The sequence below is a fragment of the Colobus angolensis genome, unplaced genomic scaffold, assembly GCF_000951035.1.
Source record: "Colobus angolensis palliatus isolate OR3802 unplaced genomic scaffold, Cang.pa_1.0 Scaffold230, whole genome shotgun sequence".
NCBI lineage: Eukaryota > Metazoa > Chordata > Mammalia > Primates > Cercopithecidae > Colobus > Colobus angolensis.
The window spans coordinates 6,360,497-6,382,006 of record NW_012115489.1 but is presented as its reverse complement, the minus strand read 5'-3'; the positions used below and the strand labels follow the sequence as shown (position 1 = coordinate 6,382,006).

Below are 21,510 nucleotides of genomic sequence, written 5' to 3'. Positions count from 1 at the left end.
TATGGATGGGGAAATGTATCTATGGCATGATAGTCTTTTGGGATGATGGAACTGTATCTGACTATATAATGCTGGTTACACCAATTTCTATGTTTTAATATCCATATAAATGATACTAAGAGAAAAATTTCAGTCTATATGTATGATAGGTTAAAAGGTGAAAAATTAAAAGAATTTAAAAACACAAAGATACAAAAAGGTATACTTCTTCTCATCCTTTAGTCTTCTAGCTTCATTTTCTGGAAGAAACCACTGTTACCAATTTCTTACGTATTCTCCTACGTAATCACTCTTAAACATCTGAACATTTGGGATGAATCTGGCAAAAGAGAGAAGAACTTACATTTGCTTAGCTATTTTCTGAGAATGCTAGATAACTACTCTTATAATATGTCTAAATATATTATGACTTTTGTTTTGTTGAGGCAGCGTCTCAATCATCACCCCAGGCTGGAGTGCAGTGGTGCGATCGGGGCTCACTGCAACCTCTGCTTCCCGGGTTCAAGTGATTCTCCTGCTTCACCTCCCAAGTAGCTGGGATTACGGGCATGCACCACCACACCCAGCTGATTTTTGTTATTTTTTTGTTTGTCTGAGACAGAGTTTTGCTCTTGTTGCCCAAGCTGGAGTGCAATGGAATGATCTCGGCTCACTGCAACCCCCATCTCCCGGGTTCAAGCAATTCTCCTGCCTCAGCCTCCTGAGTAGCTGGGATTACAGCCGCGTGCCAGCACGCCCTTCCAAATTTTTGTGGTTTTAGTAGAAACGGGGTTTCACCGTGTTAGCCAGGCTGGTCTCGAACTCCTGATCTGAGGTGATCTGCCCGCCTTGGCCTCCCATAGTGCTGGGATTACAGGCATAAGCCACCATGCCCGGCCATTAATTTTTGTATTTTTTAGTAGAGATGGGGTTTTGCCATGTTGGCCAGACGGGTTTTGCCATGTTGGCCAGACTGGTTTTGAACTCCTGACCTCAAGTCATCTACCAGCCTTGGCCTCCCAAAGTGCTGGGATTACAGGTGTAAACCACCGCATCCGGCCAGAATATGTGTAAATATATTATTAATCATAATTAGTACTAATTTATTAAAACTACTTCTTTTACAGTTGGCAAACATGAATTGACTGGGCATAAAGTTGCTGTGAAGATACTCAATCGACAGAAGATTCGGAGCCTTGATGTGGTAGGAAAAATCCGCAGAGAAATTCAGAACCTCAAGCTTTTCAGGCATCCTCATATAATTAAACTGTAAGCTCTGTTTATATTAAATACAGTCCAGTTATCTTTTCATCTTTTTTGTTAACCTACTTAATGTGACAAGCGAGAAAAATGACTGACACTTCTTTTTGTTTCCTGAGGGTTTTGAAAAGTTTCTCCCTAGGCCGTGTGCAGTGGCTCACACCTGTAATTCCAGCACTTTGGAATTACAAAGTGGAGGCTGAGGCAGGCGGATCACCTGAGGTCAGGAGTACGAGACCAGCCTGGCCAACATGGTGAAACCTTGTCTCCACTAAAAATACAAAAATTAGCTGCTCATGGTGCTGGGTGCCTGTAATCCCAGCTACTCGGGAGGCTGAGGCTGGAGAATGGCTTGAACGTGGGAGGTGGAGGTTGCAGTGAGCTGAGATCATGCCATTGCACTCCAGCTTGGGCAACAAAAGCGAAACTCTGTCTCAAACAAACAAACAAACAAAGTTTCTTCCCATTCATGTATTTTTCTAACCCCACTGGTGGTCATTTAAGCCTATGTTCATGTTTTGCCCTTGTGCTTATCAGCTGTTATCTTCTCATTCTTTCCTGTCTTCTGGAAAGATGCCCTTCTGATAATGTTTGGTGCCCCACTGCTTGCAGTAAAACCAGCAATGATCTGCTAGTAAAAACTCTTGACCTCCAAATGCCCACATGATGTCAGTTAGCCTCACTAGCGAGAATGCGATAGTAGAAAGGGTTTTTCCCCATCCTGCTTACACCTGACCATACAGATAACAAAATTTCAGGAATCCAGTATTTCAAAAGGGCAGTAATCTTACTGTTGTTTTACAGTTGCCAGTTGTAGAGTCTACAAATAACATATTTCCTGCTCAGCTTCTGCTTTGTTACGCAGGCAATAACTTAAAGCTGCTTAGGTTTTTCTCCTGAACTGGCTGACTCAAATTTGTTTCACTCTCACCTCTTCTCATTTGTTGAGTGCTATGGTTTTAAATACCATCCATATGCTGACCACCCCTAAATGTACATCTCTTGCTTTAAGATCTCTTCTTACACCAGACTCATGCTCACTGCTGACTTTACATTTCCATTTGTATATTCACAAGGCATTTAAAACTCAACCCGGCCCAAAATGAACCATCTTGGCTAATAGCCAGTTACCCAGGGCTAAAACTTAGGAACCATTTTCAACTTCCCTGTTTCTTTCACTTTCTACCATCCATTTCATTTCTTCCTTCACAATCAAGCTAGGATGTGACTGCTTCCCAGTTCCTTTATCACTGTCAACCTGGTCTCAGCCACCTTCATCTGTCTCACGAAATCCTGAAGTAACCTCCTGTTGACAATTAATTCTTCACACTGCTGCCATAGTTTTCCTTTTAATATGCCAGATCACATGACTGGTTAAAACATATAATAGCTTTTCATCTTCCTTGGAGTAAAAGCCAAAGCCTTATCATGGCTTGTAAAATTCTGTGTCCTCTGGCCTGCAGTTAACACCTTTGACTCTACATCCGATTTCTCTCTTAATATTCCTTGAACATGCCAAGCAGGCTTCTACTTGGGGACTTTTGCAGTTGCTATTCCCTCTCCTGGGTTCACTTTCCTCCTAATTACATAATTTGTTCCCATTCTTCTTTTAGGCTCAGCTCAAATGTTACTTTATTAGAGGCCTTCCTTGAACACTCTGTATACAGAGATTCCCCTTAATTTGCTTTATTTTTCTTCATAGCATGTTCCACCGCCTGAGATATTACTTATTTATTTAGTGTCTGTTTCCTGGTTCCTGGAACATGAACTCCATGAGAGCAGAGAATGTTTGTTTCCTGCAGTTTTCCCAGCTCCTAGCATAGTACCTGGTATACTATAGGTGCTTAGTAAATATTTATTGAATGAATGAATATACATGTTTTAATATTCGTAGACAATGTTTTCTCTCACCAGGTACCAGGTCATCAGTACACCATCTGATATTTTCATGGTGATGGAATATGTCTCAGGAGGAGAGCTATTTGATTATATCTGTAAGAATGGAAGGGTAAGCTGTTCTGATTTAATTCTTTATGTATTTTGTAACTCCCCTTTATCCTTTACTAGCATCAAAATGTCAGCAAGCAATTTTAAGAGGTCTATTTAATAACCAGTTCCCTTAGTCATATGTTTGTTTAGAATTATAAACTGTTTACAACTAGAAAGGATCTTCAAGATTATCTCCTTAGCCTGTTTATACAGATGTGGATACTGAGCCTCATGGCTTATATGTTTGCTTACAGTAACGTGATTTATTAATAACAGAATTGGCTTGAGCCCCAGAACTCATAATCCTCAGACTTATGCTACCAGGGTATACAAACACTTTGTATATGTATCTTAATGTAAGTAATCCTTACAAAATATATTATTACTTAAAGATCTAGGCCTTGCCAGTCAACTCTAGCCACATTTAAATTACATTCATGTTATGGTTTCAGAAATCTGATGTACCTGGAGTAGTAAAAACAGGCTCCAGGAAAGAGGTAGGAATTAGATACAAAGAATTTAGAGCTGGCAGGAATTTTACAGGACATTTTGAACACTACCTTAAGTTACAGCTACAAAAACTCAACACTGCCCTATGCCCATACTTTTTCTCATACCCAGGTTATGTGGTATGCAAAAGCCCCTTTGTGGGAGAGCTGTATCTAGCCCTGAAAAGAAAGCTTGTTTCACTCCCAATCTTAAGTTATTTACATTACTCATTAATTTGTTCTGTATAGCATGTCTGTTTACTTTCAACAAAATCAAACTTATTAACCAAGTTAATTTTGATTTTACTATTTCTTAATATGATTCATTTCTATTTCAGGTACTCCCCTTCTTTACTCCTGCTTCTCCTTACCAAAACAAACACACACAAAAAAGTTCTGCCTGGAGAAATGGGAAACAGGCACAATTGATATATTTTTTTCTTATCTTTTCTGTTGTTTATTTCTTGGTTTTACCTTGTGGGTATTTCTTCAGTTTTACCAGTTGAGTATTAAAATTTCAGCACCCATATTTTCTATTTCAAAAGTTTCTTATTTTCTGAAATTTTCATTTCTTTAGTCTGCTGTTATTTGCCTCACAGACGTAATAACCTAGTCTGAGGATGGCATTTTAAAACAAATTTTCCTCCGTTCCATCTTGTTCTGTACCTTCTGTGCTCTCTGCTCCCCATTTTTTTCTGTTCATTTTTGTCTTTGATGCATGGCCCTTTTTCAGATATTTGGTGATTCTTGGCTGTCCACTAAATATTTAAGAATAAGGTACTAAATGCCAGGCTTATATAGGTGGAACTTATTGATTGCTGGCTTTTCCCATAGCTTGAATACGTAGGGATTTGTCTATTTTATTACTGTATACCAAATGTTAATAATAACAAATATGTTTTCTTGGATCAGATATTTGCTCCAGAAGAAACCTTCCCATTTCCTTAAAGGCCTTAGCTTAACTGCCAGTGCTGCAGGAGCTGAGTGGGGAAAAGAGATGCAAGTCTCACTAGTTAGTATGTTGACTTTCTCTTAGCCCCCATGTTTTCCTTAGGATGCCTTATCCCTGCCTTGGTGTCCTTGAGAACAGAGCTGGTTCAGCCTTACTAGAGTAAATTATAGGTCTTATTCCCCAATATGGGTGAGTTTAAAAGCTTCTTAACTTCAAGCACTTGTCCTGTTTTCAGCTCATCTGTCACTTCTACCTTGAGCAGTTCCCTATGTTTCCAATTTCTAAGGCTTCCCAGGGCTTTGTGTGCAGACGTTTATTTTTTCCTGGTTTCTACCCCTGTAGGCTTAGTCTTTATTACTGTTCATCTATTGTCCTCCTTGGTGACTCCTCTTGATTACTGCTGTCTGTTTTGTTCTTTTTGTCTTTATATGCCTCTTTTATTGCTGATGTCATTTTAGTGATGTTTCAAGAGTTGGAGACAAAAGATTTAATCTGCTATGTTTAATTGGAAACGTATTTTGACTTTTCTAATCTTTCTTTATAGACATCCCTTTCTCCATCTTTTGTAATTGTACTTGTTATGAATACAGTATAATTTTCATTTTCGTAGCCTGCCTAGTTATTTTACTTTTTATATTTTGTTTAATCAGTTTTTCTCCTACTTTTTCATATTTGAACAGATACTCTTTTTTTTCTCCATGAACCTACAAATCTTCTAGAAATAAAAGTATTAGATTGCTAAAGGATTAATATTTTTCTAGAGGAGCAGTATCTTATAATACTTTCTTTTTTCAAAATAAATTACTGATTTGTCTTTTCTCCCAGATTATCCATGCCCTTTAAGTTGTAAGTCTGGTTTTAGAATGCTAATTTGTGACCTGTGTTAGAGAATTGCATATTGGAGTCCTTGGCTTAGAGGATTTATAGCTTATTTATTAAATATGACTTCTTGGGAGCAGGCACATCCAAGTAATGGTTGTCACTTATGTTGAAAAAAGTGATAATATATGGATATATAGAGAAGTTTAAAAAAATACTTCAGGCTGCATGCAGTGGCACATGCCTGTAATCCTCAGCACTTGGGGATGTTGAGGTGGTAGATGGCCTCAGGAGTTCGAGACCAGCTTGGGCAACATGGCAAAGTCTTGTCTCTATCAGAAATACAAAAATTAGTGGGCTTGGTGGCATGCATCTGTGGTCCCAACTACTTAGGAGGCTGGGGTGGGAGGATTGCTGGAGCCCAGGGAAGCGGAGGTTGCAGTGAGCCGTGATGGCACTACTGAACTCCAGCCTTGATAACAGAATGAGACTGGGTCTCAAAATATAGATAAATTTAAAAACCAAAAACAAAAAAAACAAAAACAAAAACAAAAAGGTAGTTGCTACATAAGATTTTTTTTCCAGCAAGCATATTAAAGATAAAATGCTATGATATTTTATTAAATGAATTAAGGTATTTCTTGTTAAAATATCTTATGTTTTGGGACATATAGCAACATAGTTGCTTGCTGGTTTATGAATAGTGCTTAAATATTACTTCCTCATGGTCTAAAATAGTATCCCCTACCCCGTTGTCACTCACTGTACCCATATTTTGCTTTGTTTTTCTTCAAAACAGTATCACTCCTTCAGACTATATTTATTAGTCTATTTTCATCAACTAGATTAGGGCCTTTGTTTTATTCATTGCTGTGTAATGAATGTCTAAAACAATGTATAGTACATTGAAGGTATTCAGTAAATATTTGTTACAAAAATGAAAAATTAAACATTTCCAGCTTATAAAAGAAAATATGCCACATTTCAAGTAGATATTGAAATTATTTGAAATAACTCATGAGATACAGAGGAAGGCAAGCTGTTACAATGTAGTCATATGCAAATGATAATATTAGAAACTTGAGTTACTGATTTGGGTTCCAGGACCATCTTAGCATTTCTGTTTTGTGCTACAGGTATCTCCTCCTCATGTCAAAAGTATCTCCTAAGTTCATTTGGAAGATTTTTATGTATTTTGACAATTTTATAGGTTGGAGAATTATATATAGGACAATTTACTTTGAAAGACACCCTTTAAAATGCCTCTCTACTTTTCTTAGCTGGATGAAAAAGAAAGTCGACGTCTGTTCCAACAGATCCTTTCTGGTGTGGATTATTGTCACAGGCATATGGTAGTCCATAGAGATTTGAAACCTGAAAATGTCCTGCTTGATGCACACATGAATGCAAAGATAGCCGATTTTGGTAAGGATAATTTTATGGTTTCTTACGTTCATTTCTAATGTTCTTATAGTTTCAATGAACCTATATAGAATTCTTCAGATAATTGTAAAAGATTACATAAAGTAATAGACTGAGTATGTCAAAGTATTCTATTTTGTCTATGAACATACAAAAATAAGAAAAACTAAGAAATCATCTTTTCTTAGGTTTAAATGCCTTTATTACTATTACTATTATTTTATAGAGACAGAGTTTTGCTTTGTTGCTCAGACTGAAGGGCAGTGATGTGATCATAGCTCAATGCAGCCCCAAACTGCTGGGCCAGGTAGCCCTCCTGCCTCAGCCTCCTGAGTAGCTGGGACTGCAGGTGTGCACTACCATGTCAGGCTAACTTTTGTATTTTTGTAGAGACGGGTTCTCACTATGTTGTCCAGGCTGCTCTCGAACTCCTGGCCTCAAGTGATCCTCCTGCCACAGTTTCCCAAAGTATGGAGATTACAGGCATGCACCACTGCACCTGGCTCTTTAAATATCTTTAAAATTAAATTTTAAACAACTTAAATTGGTAACATTAGCGAGACTATTTAAAAAGAGTATTATTTGTGAAAGAGAAGGTAGCAGCTTTATTTCCAATATGTTCAAAAGAATCAAGTATGGAGAAGAAGGAAAGTGAGTGGGATGAAATTATTTAAAACTTTGAAAGCCAGAAGTACACTATGTGAATTACAATTATTTAAAATTGTTTAAAACAATTTTTTAATTAAAAAAATTTTATTTAAAAATTATTTTAAAATGTTTTAAATGATAGTAAATTATAATTTGTTTAAAGAACATTTTGATTGTTAAAAATGAATTATTTTGACTGGGCGTGATGGCTCACGCTTGTAATCCCAGCATTTTGGGAGGCCGAGGCGGGGGGATCATCTTAGGTCAGGAGTTTGAGACCAGCCTGGCCAACGTGGTGAAACCCTGTTTCTACTAAAAATACAAAATTACCCAGGCATGGTGGTATGCGCCTGTAGTCCCAGCTACCTGGGAGGCTGAGGCAGAAGAACTGCTGGAACCCAGGAGGTGGAGGTTGCAGTGAGTCGAGATTGTGCCACTGTACTCCAGCCTGGGCAACAGAGTGTGACATGTTCTCAAAAAAAAAAAAAGAATTTGGTTTTTCTGTATTTCCTGTATAAATTGCCATTGACCTTACTGAACCTAAGTGAAAAAGGAATCTTTGCACTTCTTTCCTTTAAAATTGCCATTGACCTTACTGAACCTAAGTGAAAAAGGAATCTTTGCACTTCTTTCCTTTAGGTTGGTTTTAGTTCAAATCAGATAAATTTTTTTTGTTTGTTTTTTGTTTTGAGACAGAGTCTCACTCTGTCACCCAGGCTGGAATGCAGTGGTGTGATCTCTGCTCACTTCAGCCTCCGCCTTCCAGGCTCAAGTGATTCTCCCACCTTAGCCTCCCAAGTAGCTGGGACCACAGATGCGTGCCACCACACCCAGCTACAATTTTTTTTTTGTATTTTTGGTAGAGATGGGGTTTCATTATGTTGGCCAGGTGGACTCCAACTCATGAGCCCAAGTGATCTGCCTGTCTTGGTCTCCCAAAGTGCTGGGATTACAGGTGTGAGCCACCATGTCTGGCCCAGAGAATATTCTTATAAATATTTTCCTTAGTTTTGACTACATCTATATATCTATATTTATAACTATATTTACTTAAATGTTTAGATATTAACTGAAAAATGCCAACCAAACCTGAGCTGGTTGTTTTGGTGTTTTTTTTTTTTTTTTAATAGTAATTGGCTAAATTATTTGAATTTCTTATTCCTCAGTTGATTATTTTTATAGGGTGCATTTTTGAGGGAGCAGTGGTTTCTTTTTGGAGTAAAACTATGAGGGAACTTTGAAATTCAAAATTACTAGTCTTTATTTTTTTAATTTTTTTAAAGAATCAGAACAGGATTAATAGGAACTTTGAATTTTAATCCTTCTATTCATCTGTTATAGATTATTTTCCCTAGTAATTTCTGTATTAATAAAACTTAAACATGCCAGGTTTTTTCTAATAAGCAAAATAACCAACAGCTTAATATTTGCATTAAACTCTAACGGTGCACTAACTTTAAATGTTGAAATAGATTACACATTTTAGGGCATAATGACAGAATATTTGGCTACAATAGACCATAGGATTTTGTTGAAGCAAATAACAGAATGATGATTTATCATTTTTAAAGCAAACTCAATTTTACTGTTTAATGGGGTTTTAATTTTTGTCTTTGGGAAATCTTTTGAGTAGCTGATTTTGTGCACTTTCAGGTCTTTCAAACATGATGTCAGATGGTGAATTTTTAAGAACAAGTTGTGGCTCACCCAACTATGCTGCACCAGAAGTAATTTCAGGAAGGTAGTATTTGATACCCCGCCACCCTCAATACATTTGAAATTGTCTTTTTCTCCTAGATTCTGTCAGTCTATAGTGTCATAATTAATTCTAATGAAAATAAAGAAAAATAAGGCTTATTCTTAACCACATTTATACATGAATGAGGCTTAAGGACTACAAGTCAACATTATATTAAAGTTGTTAGAAGAGAGTACATTAATTTTTTTCCCAGGTGGAAGAAATGGAAAGTTTAAAACCTAGGGTGTTTAAAAAGTAGGTAAGACACTGGAAACTTGAATAATACAGACATATCTAGTAGTTAGAAAAGGATTACTATTTACTTAGAGGAAAAATTAAACATGTAATGTGTAGCTTTCATTTTTTACATAGATGGCATTTTGTAGTACCTTTATGTTTCATGATAAAATGTCTTGGGGAATTGGGCTGAAGTAATCTTTAAACTTCATTTATGTTGAGTCTTTGTTCTTTAAACCTTTTAGAGACTGCAATATTATAAGAATTTTAACCTCTCAATTTAGTAATTACCAGCATTGAGAACATGAAGATATTTGTACAGTGTCGCTTTTTGAATAGTTTGGAAAACAGGAGGATTTAATATTTTTAAGAGTAACTCTTTGTCCTTCACTATACTACTGAAATTGAAAACAGAAGCTGAGTTTTTATAATGAACTTTTAATAACTTTTCATCCAATCCATGCTTATTTGTGTGAATGTTTCCCATCTTGATTAACTCAGAATGGAGAAATACTGTAGTATTTTCTTTCTGTTTTCATAAGCTTGTTGGCCTAGACTGCTCAAAGAAATGAGATCTGTGTAAAAACATGGCTATGAGTAAGGCAGGAGTACCTAATTTTAGATTTGTCAAGTTTCATCTTTTTTAAAATATTAATGTCAAAAATTCTTTTAAACATTTTTAAAAAATTGTGTTGTCTGTCTTAATTCTTTTAGGAATAAAACAATTCAGGACATGGAGACTGTGAAAAGTGTTATTTAAATAAAAAAAAAGTGTTATAACTGTGCATATATGCAATGGGCTGTTACTGAAATTTAATTTTTCTAGTTTGGATAAGGTCTTTCTTCAAGCTCTTGGTGTATGAGAACTTTTACTTTCAAAATAATATTTATCGATCAGTTCAGCAATACATAACTTTAAAGAAATCCTTTTCCTGAATCCAGACTTTGAATGGGTGATCTAACTAGTCTGCAGTTAAACTATAGTGCACTGCAAATGAGATTTAAAAAATCTGTGAACCAATTTGCCTGGCTTTCTTTCATAGCCTCAGGATCCTTTCACCTTGGTGTAAGGGGTCTTGTGTTATTGGGATTGTGGGTTCAGAGTCCATTACTAAAGAACATTCTCAGTTGATGAAGTATCACTTAATCTCTCCTCTGTAACAAAAACCAATGGTTTTAAATTGAATAGTGATATGTTTGGTTGTAAATTGAATAGTGATATGTTTGTTCAAGGGTTTGGCCCTATTGTTAGATCCCATCAGGGCCACAGTAAATAGTAGAACAGAATTTTAGCCATGTTGAATTTACAAATTCAAGAATTTACAAAACTTCTTGACTTTTGTTTTCAAAGATAATACTAATGGAATTAACTTTCTGTGTAACATGTAGTAGTGGCTATAAAAACCATATTCTGCTTATGAATTCTTTATGAAATATCCATATTTGAAATTTTTGATTAACTGATCCTTAGGTTAAAATGATTCCTTAATCCAATTGTTATTTCCTGTTACAGATTGTATGCAGGCCCAGAGGTAGATATATGGAGCAGTGGGGTTATTCTCTATGCTTTATTATGTGGAACCCTTCCATTTGATGATGACCATGTGCCAACTCTTTTTAAGAAGATATGTGATGGGATCTTCTATACCCCTCAATATTTAAATCCTTCTGTGATTAGCCTTTTGAAACATATGCTGCAGGTGGATCCCATGAAGAGGGCCACAATCAAAGATATCAGGTAATAAAGCAATTTGGAAGTTATCAGATCTAATAGTATCTATGATAAAAGTTATGTGAAAAAAAAGTTGCAGAACAGAATATACAGTATAATCCTGTTTTTATGTGAAAAAATAGAGTGTAGAGACACATTTATTTTATTTTGTTATTAAAAATACATAGTAAACTGATTACCTTAGGGAAGTAAGATTAGCAAGAGGGAGGGCTTTCACTTTTTACTTACACATCTTTGTTTTGAAATGTTTACAGTGAACATTATATTACTTTTTAAATTAATAAAAAAGCTAATGAAAGGCTGGTGCGGTGGCTCACACCTGTACTTCCAGCACTTTGGGAGGCTGAGGGAAGATCATGTGAACTCAAGAGTTTGAGACGAGCCTGGGTGACAGAGAGAGACTCCATATATATGTATATCTTTTATTTTTATTTATTTATTTATTTATGAGACAAGGTCTTGCTCTGTCACCCAGGCTGGAGTGCAGTGGTATGATCATAGCTCAATGTAGCCTGTAACTCCTGGGTCAAGTGATCCTCCCCCTTTAGCCTCTCTAGTAGCTGAGACTATAGGCATCCACCATCGTGCCTGGCTGTTTTTTGTTGTTGTTTTGTTTTGTTTTTGTTTGGAGTGACAGGGTCTCTCTATTTTTGCCCAGGATGGTTTTGAACTCCTGGCCTCAAGTGATCCTTGTGCCTTTCCCTCACAGTGTTGGGATTACAGGTGTGAGCCAGTATGCCTGGCGTTAGGATTAATACTTTTCAGTAGTAAATTTGTGGGTTGCTATTTGATTTCTTATCTCATGAATTATTGTATTTTTTTTTTTAATCCCAAGGAATGAGAAAATTTTAATTTAATTGACTTATTTTTCCTGGTAGTATACATTGAATTACATGCAAAATTCCTGTTTTGTAGGTAAAAGTCAGTATTACCAGTTTCATCTGGTTCAACCTAATAGTTTAAATTAGACAAAAATGATGATGACAAATTTTTTTTTTTTTGAGACGGAGTCTCGCTCTGTCACCCAGGCTGGAGTGCTGTGGCCGGATCTCAGCTCACTTGAAGCTCCGCCTCCCGGGTTCACGCCATTCTCCTGCCTCAGCCTCCCGAGTAGCTGGGACTACAGGCGCCGCCACCTCGCCCGGCTAGTTTTTTTTTTTTGTAGTTTTTAGTAGAGACGAGGTTTCACCATGTTAGCCAGGATGGTCTCGAACTCCTGACCTCGTGATCCGCCCGTCTCGGCCTCCCAAAGTGCTGGGATTACAGGGTTGAGCCACCGCGCCCGGCCGATGATGACAAATTTTCTTCTCAAATTTGGGCGAGCCATTTCTGATGAAGACTTAAACAATTTTACTGCAAGCTTTGTTTCTCCTTTTTTTTCTTTTTTACCCCCTATGGAAATTTTGGTCTCTTTTGGTCTTCTAATGGCTAGACTGCACATTTATCTGAGAGGGAAGAAAGAAATCAGATGTGGATCTAGGAATAGTAAATACGAAAGCATTAGTGTAATGAAGAAGAAGGAAAGATTATATGTGGAACTTGAAGCTTGATTACTTTCTACTTACTACACATGTTTTAGACTAGCTAAAAAAGAGACCATCAATGGCAGGGCATGATTTTATCACCAAAGGGAAAGGACAAATCATTCTCTAAAATTTATATTTTAAGATATATAGGTAAGAAATGTTTTTGCTTGTGTTTTACCTATTTTTTTCCAATTAAAATGTAATACATGACAATTAAAGACTTAGAAAAACACCAACAAAAATAGAGAAGAGAATAAAAATGATCTTTAATCCCATGACCCAGAAGATAACCATTGTTCTTTTTTTTTTTTTTCCTCTCTGGATTTTATTTAGTTTTAGCAAAGTGTTTGACATAATTCACATCAAACATATTCTTAAATATATGAAGTTAGGGAATTAGAATAGGAAATCATTCAGGGTATGGCCTTTCCAGTCACATAGAACTGGGTTGTAATCCTGGTTCTGTCACTTACTATCTTTGTGACCTTGAGCATGTTCGTAGATTTTTTTTTTTTTTAACCTCAGTTCCTTCATTTAAAACAAAGAGATATTATCTTCATATAATTGTTTTGATGATGAGGGGAGATAATGTATATGAAGTGTTTAGCATAAAACTTAGCATATATTAAGTACTCAATAGTTGTCTACTATTTTTGTTGTTATATTATTTTCACTTAACATATCAAAAGAGTATTATAATGAAGCTACCTAATATGTTCTCTTTCTAAGCTGGAAATAAGCTGTTCTTTGTCATTGTCATTTGTCCCATGACTTTTTCCCCCCATTGCTACATCAGTGCATTCTCTCTCTTAAAACTGGAGGGAGATGGGAGCATTTCCCTCAACATCCACAATGAAGTGCGAGCTAGAAGAGGAAAATTTCAGTGCAAAAAGTGACAATAATACAGTATGAGTATAAATATAAATTAGGTCATATTCTAAATTCCCCAAACTTACTTTCAGTCTCAGCTCTATTCAAAATCCTTCTCCTGATCCTGCCTTTTTCTCTCAGGGAACATGAATGGTTTAAACAGGACCTTCCGAAGTATCTCTTTCCTGAGGATCCATCATATAGTTCAACCATGATTGACGATGAAGCCTTAAAAGAAGTATGTGAAAAGTTTGAGTGCTCAGAAGAGGAAGTTCTCAGCTGTCTTTATAACAGAAATCACCAGGATCCTTTGGCAGTTGCATACCATCTCATAATAGATAACAGGAGAATAATGAATGAAGCCAAAGATTTCTATTTGGCGACAAGCCCACCTGATTCTTTTCTTGATGATCATCACCTGTCTCGGCCCCATCCTGAAAGAGTACCATTCTTGGTTGCTGAAACACCAAGGGCACGCCATACCCTTGATGAATTAAATCCACAGAAATCCAAACACCAAGGTGTAAGGAAAGCAAAATGGCATTTAGGAATTAGAAGTCAAAGTCGACCAAATGATATTATGGCAGAAGTATGTAGAGCAATTAAACAATTGGATTATGAATGGAAGGTAAGAAAGAGATAACATTTTGATTTCTAGCATATTTGGCAAACCCACAGTCCATAAAATGTTTTATAGAAGAATTACTTTTGACTTGGTTTTTGTTATACCATGTGCTAGGTTGTAAACCCATATTATTTGCGTGTACGAAGGAAGAATCCTGTGACAAGCACTTACTCCAAAATGAGTCTACAGTTATACCAAGTGGATAGTAGAACTTATCTACTGGATTTCCGTAGTATTGATGGTATGTACGTCACACAAAACAACATGGATTAGACATTGTTACTAACTTGGTATTTTACTCTTTGATTCTTTTGAGGCTTCTTGACTTGTTCCTAGTAATTCAACTGCAAAGGAATAGAAAATGTGACTTCTTGTGCCTTTGCAATGTTAACATTTATGAATCTTATTATTATTGTAATCTTATAGCATATTGTCCTTTTAAGATTATCATCTTGTAAAATCCTTAAAGCCAGGTGTAGTCTGATCCTAAGGTGATAGTTTTCTGCTGCATTTGTTTTCTTGGTGTAGTTCATTTTGGTAAGATAAATGTTTTATTTAGAAATAAATATTGACTCTTCTGTAAGCTTTTATTTATTATTAAATAAATTTTCAGTTAAGAATGAAGTTACGGCACTTCTTCATTGGCCAATTCAGTTGCGTTAAGCTACAGTGTTGAGCATAGGTGTGGTGGCTCGTGCCTATAAACAGCCCAGCACTTTGGGAGGCTGAAGTGGGAGGATCGCTTGAGCCCAGGAATTTGAGACCAGCCTTAGCAACATAGTGACACTCTGTCTTTACAAAATATTAAAATATATATATATATATATATATATATATAGTATCACCTTTGCTTATGGAAGGTTGCATAGAATTATTAGATGAGGTTCACCTATGAATTTTTTTCTTCTTTATATACTAAAAGATAGTACACACATAGTAGCAGAAAGACACAGGTTTGAGGCATGATATGTTGGCCAAACCAGTTTGTCTGGTTATCTTGAGGTCCATATAGTATGTATCTGCTAACATATACTAATGCAGTCTGAAATCTGAAATACGGAATGTGTTTTATTTTTCTTGTATTTGGATCAAATTTGCAACCTTAGTTTTACTAGTACTGGGGTATACCAGTTGAATGCCCATTTTTGTTTTTGTATTGTGTTTCCAACCTTAGTTTTTCTTTGATTTTTATTCATTGGAATTGTTGCTCTTCTATGAAATACTAAATGAAATATGAAGGGAAAGTGGAAAGTAAAAAGCACTGAGCTGAGCACTGGGAGAGTTGGGTTCTAGACTTAACCTTTTTGTTCATTTGTTACCTTGGGTAAGTCACTTCTCTGGTTTTCTTATCAATAAAGTGAGGGGTTGGATGAGATGGTTTCGAGTATACCTTCCAAATTTGAAGTGCATTGATTCTATGATTTTACTATAGAGCGATTACATTTTATTGCTATAGAATAATATTTATTAATCCCTAGATTGTTGGTTTACTGGGCTTTTAACCTTGGATTGCAGCTGATCAGTAGCTATACTGTATCCAACTTTGATTAGCCATCTTGAGAATACATACTGTATGTAAAAAAGGTGAATAGTTTAATACAGGCTCATTGACTCTATTTTAGAAGGTATTTAGAATAAACGTGCTTTTGATAGCTGGCCAGCAGCCCCACTTAAAGAAGCAAATTCAATACTGTTACAAAAATTTTGGGGAGAAGGTCATAGACTATAATAAATTGAAATTCTTTTTACCCAGATGAAATTACAGAAGCCAAATCAGGGACTGCTACTCCACAGAGATCGGGATCAGTTAGCAACTATCGATCTTGCCAAAGGAGTGATTCAGATGCTGAGGCTCAAGGAAAATCCTCAGAAGTTTCTCTTACCTCATCTGTGACCTCACTTGACTCTTCTCCTGTTGACCTAACTCCAAGACCTGGAAGTCACACAATAGAATTTTTTGAGATGTGTGCAAATCTAATTAAAATTCTTGCACAATAAACAGAAAACTTTGCTTATTTCTTTTGTAGCAATAAGCATGCATAATAAGTCATAGCCAAATGCTTCCATTTGTAATCAAGTTATACATAATTATAACTGAGGGCTGGCGTTTTGGAATGCAATTTGCACAGGGATTGGAACATGATTTATAGTTAAAAGCTAATATGCAGAAATGAATTAAGATCATTTTGTTGTTCATTGTGCAGCACATATATAGCATAATATACACAGTGAATTATAGGTCTCTCAGGCTCACCTGATTTTTGGCTATTTTATATTTAGTGTACACAGGGCTTTGAAAATACTAATTTACATAAAGGCCTTCATGTATTATTACATGTTATATATTTGCTTCATAAATTTATTCAATAAATATTTGCCTAGAATTCTCAAGACCTTTATAGGTGATTTTGTTTTCTGGGCTCCTTAACTTCTTAAATAGCTAGTATCTTCCAGCAGTACTGACGGTCTGGATAACTTCTTCCATATCCCTCCCTCTTTGTTTTTTTGAGACAGAGTCTCACTCTGTCACCAAGGCTGGAGTCTCCGCCCCCCGGGTTCAAGTGATTCTCCCGCCTCAGCTTCCTGAGTAGCTGGAACTACAGGCGCGCGCCACCACACCCGGCTAATTTTTTGTATTTTTAGTAGAGACGGGGCTTCACTGTGTTGGCCAGGCTGGTCTCCAACTCCTGACTGCGTGATCCACCACCTTGGCCTCCCAAAAAGGTGGGATTACAGGCGTGAGCCATGGTGCCTGGCCTCCATATCCCCCTTTAAAAATTCTGTAGTGTATGGTAAGTCATATCAGATATCAGACCTAATTTAAATTTTATTTTAGCTTTACAAGTCCAAAAACACAGAATTTATATATTCAGATACTCTAGCACTAATTTTAATCTTAAAATATTCCCACTATATTCTGTACACAAAATGTTCTTTTTGTTATAAGAGCTGAGTTGCATATACTGTAAATAATTCATATTATTTTTGCCAATTTCACAAATTCCTCTGGCTCATCATGTCAGTCATTATTGAGTATATGCAAACATTGCTAGTTATTTGATTATGTATCTTTTAAGTTGATTCAGTGCATAGAAAGACTGTCTCTTACAAACTTTTAAGTGCTCTGATATGACTTCCCTCCCGATTTTTATTATGAACATTTTTAAAAACAGAAAAATCGAAAAGCTGTTCAGTAAGCACATGTACATCTATCTACCACTTAGATTCAGCAGTGGTTAATGTTTTGTCATTTGTTTTCTCTATACCTGTGTATAGATACAGCTAGTTATGCATATACATGCATATATGTGTGTGTGTATATGTATATGTGCTTTTTTTTCCTGAACCACTTGGATGTTACAGACACGATGTTATCACCGTGAAAATACTTCAGGTATCTCCTACAGATAATGACAGTCTCCTGAAAATCCATATCATTGTAAAATTAATTCCCCAATATCATCTAATCAAGCCATATTTAAATTTCTGAAGTTACCTCCAAATTTCTTTATAGCTGATTATTTCAAACCAGGATCCAATTAAAGTTTACATATGACACTTGGTGATAACTCTTTAGTTGGATATAACATTATTATTATTTTGATAAAATGTGGAACAAATCAATTCTATTAATAAGTGGTCACATTTGCTATGGGCTTGAAGTACTTTATAAAGATACTGGATTTTCCTAAGATTTCTGATTTACATTGATATTTTCTTTTTCTCATTCTTAATAATTGCATCACACAATAGATGTAAATGAAGATTTAGTCACCTCAGATAAAATTGGTATCATGTGTATGATAATATTGTATCATTTATATTTGCCTTATGTTAACTTTAAGAAATTGATTTTTTTGTATTAATCATTTTCCCATTGCAACAGAGCTATATTTTTTCTATTTTAAGAATCATATTTTAGGATTATTTTTGGCAAATACAGTGAGCACTTATGTAACCAGATGATAATGAACTCAAATGTCATGATAGCTTGCATAAATGGTGACTCTAGTAGATTTGACTTAAGCACTTCTAGAATCATGCACTGAATTCAAAAGAAAAATCTTACTGCTTTTTGTCCGGGGCTTGTTCTATTCAACTTCTAATTTGAAAGCTGTACAGAGTAATAGAAGTTCCATTTAAATATGAGTTCAAAACTGTATTTATAACTTGTTATGTGGCCCTCTCTGTAAGGGATTCTAATTTTACTTAGGGTCTCTAAATGCAGCATAATGTTCCTGATGTTAACAGAAGACTGTATTTTTAAAGTTACAAATTTGTATATAGAATTAAGTAATGGCGCTATATAAGCTGTTGTGGGGAGGAGGGAAGAAAAGGAGGAACCAATTAAATAGGACCTTCTAAAAATTGTTAATTTTGTAAACTTTGCTTCTTTTATAAGTTATTGTGATTCATTTTAGTTACTGCGTTTTATTTTGAAAATATTTAAATATTGCACTTCTATAAATAGTACGATAAATGCACAGACAATTGCAGTAAATTCTTTTTTAAGCTAGGATATTTGAAATGACCACCTTTGGTTAAGTGTGTCAGGGTTGCACAGAATTTTCACAATTTTTTTGTTTGCAAATTGTTACTAATATTGAAGAGGGAGGTAAGGGAGGCAATGCAAATGATTTTTAATCTTTTTTTATTATATTTTCAGCAATTTATATTTTTTGTGACTTTATGCAACCATATTTTTACTTTGTCTTGACAACTGAAAGATGTATAAGGTTTTTTTTTTTTGCCAGAAATGTACTGTATACATAGTTTTAAATATAACAGATTTTACTGATGTGTAAAAATTTTGCCATTAAAATAATTGATTTCTCACTGAGAGGAACTTTTCTACCAGGTTGGGGCATATGGGAGCTTAATATATCATATCTAATTTAAAATAATTTCAGTGAAATAAACTCCATTGCTTTTACTTAACTTTTTCTTGAGATGCTTTTGTAGTTTTTCAGAGTTTTAGATGGTTTTATACAAAATCCTCTGCCCAGCACTGCTCTTTTTGATGTTGTAGTGACACCATTCACATTGAATTACTGCTTGGTAGCCTGTGGCTATATGTGGGAACTCCATGCATCTATGTTCTGACTGGCACCTTTGGAATGAAAGAAAAGTGTGTGCTGTCCAAATCTTTTTTCCCTTAATTCCTTCCCTCATCTTCCCACCCATAATAGAAATTTTATTTCCACTGTGAGTTCTGACAAGAATGAAATTCCACATACAACGTAACTGTAAATTGTTGGTAGGTAGAAGTTACTATTTGTGGTTCATGTATATTTTGACCAGAGTATATTTAATTATACAACTTCAACTTCCTTGATTTAGAAATATGATATAATAAAGAAAAACTTGATTTATAATCTGTTACAATGTACTTATGTTTTTTAACCTCTGGGAAAACTCAGTGGGAAAAAGAAAAGGCTAAGTATCTGTGCACCTTTCTTTTTAACAATGTATCAGCCAGGTGCGGTGGCTCACACTTGTAGGTGGATCACCTGAGGTCAGGAGTTCAAGACCAGCCTGGTCAACATGGTGAAACCCCGTTTCTACTAAAAACACAAAAATTAGCCAGTGTGGTGGCGGGCGCCTGTAGTCCCACCTACTTGGGAGGCTGAGGCACGAGAATCACTTGAACCTGGGAGGTGGAGGTTGCAATGAGCTGAGATCGTGTCAATGCACTACCAGTCTTGGCGACAGAGTAAGACTCTGTCTCAAAAAAACCCCACCAAAACAACAACAACAACAAAATGTACCTAGAAATAAAAAATATAGTGCCTGACCACATTTAAGTTCTCAAACATTGTGATTTTTGTCTCAACTACATGAGTCTTGATTTCATCTAAAAACCAACCACTTGAACAAAACATTATGATAGATACAATAAAAGCCAAAGCAACTACCATTTATCAGTTGCTAACACTTGATTTGGTTATAGTCCTACTACTGTTTAGAATTCAATTAGTATTAAATATTGTATCCACATGGCATTGTTAGGCAGGGACTTGTGCTAGATTGTTGACACTGTTATCTTTAAAACAACAAAAGAAACCTGCTAAAGAGTGTTATGAATGTATATAAGGTTTTTTTTAGGGAATGTATAAATTGCTATAGGTATTTACCTTGGCTGTACAAGAATTGTCCAAGAAATTCTTGTTTGAAAAATCAGAATTTTTGAACTCTTATTGTAAATAAACTTCAATTTACTGTAAATGCCAATAACGACTAAAGGATTTTGGAAAGTGATCATGTCTTAAAAAGACAGCATAAGACATATATTAAATATGTTAGGTGAATCAAGATCATAGACCAGAGTTAGTAGAGAGAAGTGGTGAGTGAAGTATAAAAACTTAGTGGGAGCTACCCTGAAACATAGTAGTGGAGATCAGGGTTAGGTTACTTAAGAAATTTAGCAAAGACCGCTAGGTAGGGCGCACAGCTTCAAGCACCACTTACTCGCTCTGCAAACTCTGTTCCCTCTAATGGCTACTATGAACTAATGACCACTATGAATGTGACCATAAGATAAATCCTCCTCTGGATGTCTTGTTAGAGAGGTACATGTTTTCTTATTTAAGACTTTCATAGACATATATACAGAAAAGTGCACAAATAAGTATTTGGCTTAATGAATTTTCAGTGTTTCAGGTATACAGGAAACATGACCATGTAAACCTCTAGGCAGATTAAGAAACATTGCCACCACCTTAGTGTTTTTCATAATTAATATCAGAAGTAAACGGTCACTTCTGCCTTTTGTAAGTAACACAAACCAACCGTGGTATAACATAGGAAGGCAGTGCATAAGGATGTGAATGCCAGGACTGAATGCCATCTTCGAGCCTGGCTACTGCAGTCATGCATTGATCGTTTTCAAATATTACTGGTTCACTTAGGCAGCCTGCACAAATATTGACGTATTTAAGCAAACAATGTAAATAAAAGTCACAACTAATAATGACTGATATCACAAAATCCTGGAGATACTGGGAAGCTGCCAAGATCATTATGGTGAATACCATTTTTCCAAAATCATATTTTTTTGCCTAAAGTCTTGAATTTTGTCATTGGCAACAAACTCAATTTATTTTCTCTTTCTTCCCTCCCTCCTTCTCTCTCTTTTTTCCTTTCTTCTTCCTCTTTCCTTTTCCTTGTTTTTGAAGTTACGGATTCCCTTCGTTCATTTTTCAAGAAAGGTTTGTCAAATACCCAA

General features: G+C 35.7%; 1 protein-coding gene and 1 long non-coding RNA gene across 3 annotated transcripts in view; one reads left to right on the top strand and one right to left on the bottom strand.

Moving 5' to 3' along the window:
- The window catches only part of PRKAA1 (protein kinase, AMP-activated, alpha 1 catalytic subunit), a 36,467-nt gene extending 19,795 nt beyond the window's left edge, over nt 1–16,672 (top strand). The window contains exons 2-10 of one of the 2 annotated variants that reach the window (XM_011944411.1): nt 1,107–1,248; nt 3,154–3,247; nt 3,681–3,725; nt 6,768–6,912; nt 9,211–9,298; nt 11,046–11,270; nt 13,802–14,288; nt 14,400–14,526; nt 16,039–16,672. In XM_011944411.1, coding sequence (XP_011799801.1) covers nt 1,107–1,248; nt 3,154–3,247; nt 3,681–3,725; nt 6,768–6,912; nt 9,211–9,298; nt 11,046–11,270; nt 13,802–14,288; nt 14,400–14,526; nt 16,039–16,283 — 1,598 coding nt within the window. In that variant the 3' untranslated portion in view covers nt 16,284–16,672. The remainder of the gene's footprint in view (nt 1–1,106; nt 1,249–3,153; nt 3,248–3,680; nt 3,726–6,767; nt 6,913–9,210; nt 9,299–11,045; nt 11,271–13,801; nt 14,289–14,399; nt 14,527–16,038) is intronic. The other variant, XM_011944412.1, reaches the window with a different exon arrangement.
- LOC105513524 overlaps nt 1–21,510 on the bottom strand; it is a 34,459-nt gene that overhangs the window by 11,472 nt on the left and 1,477 nt on the right. Inside the window, exons 2-3 of the long non-coding RNA XR_001002041.1 lie at nt 16,169–16,218; nt 14,573–14,629 (exon numbers count right to left, since the gene is read on the bottom strand). This is a non-coding gene — a long non-coding RNA (uncharacterized LOC105513524). The remainder of the gene's footprint in view (nt 1–14,572; nt 14,630–16,168; nt 16,219–21,510) is intronic.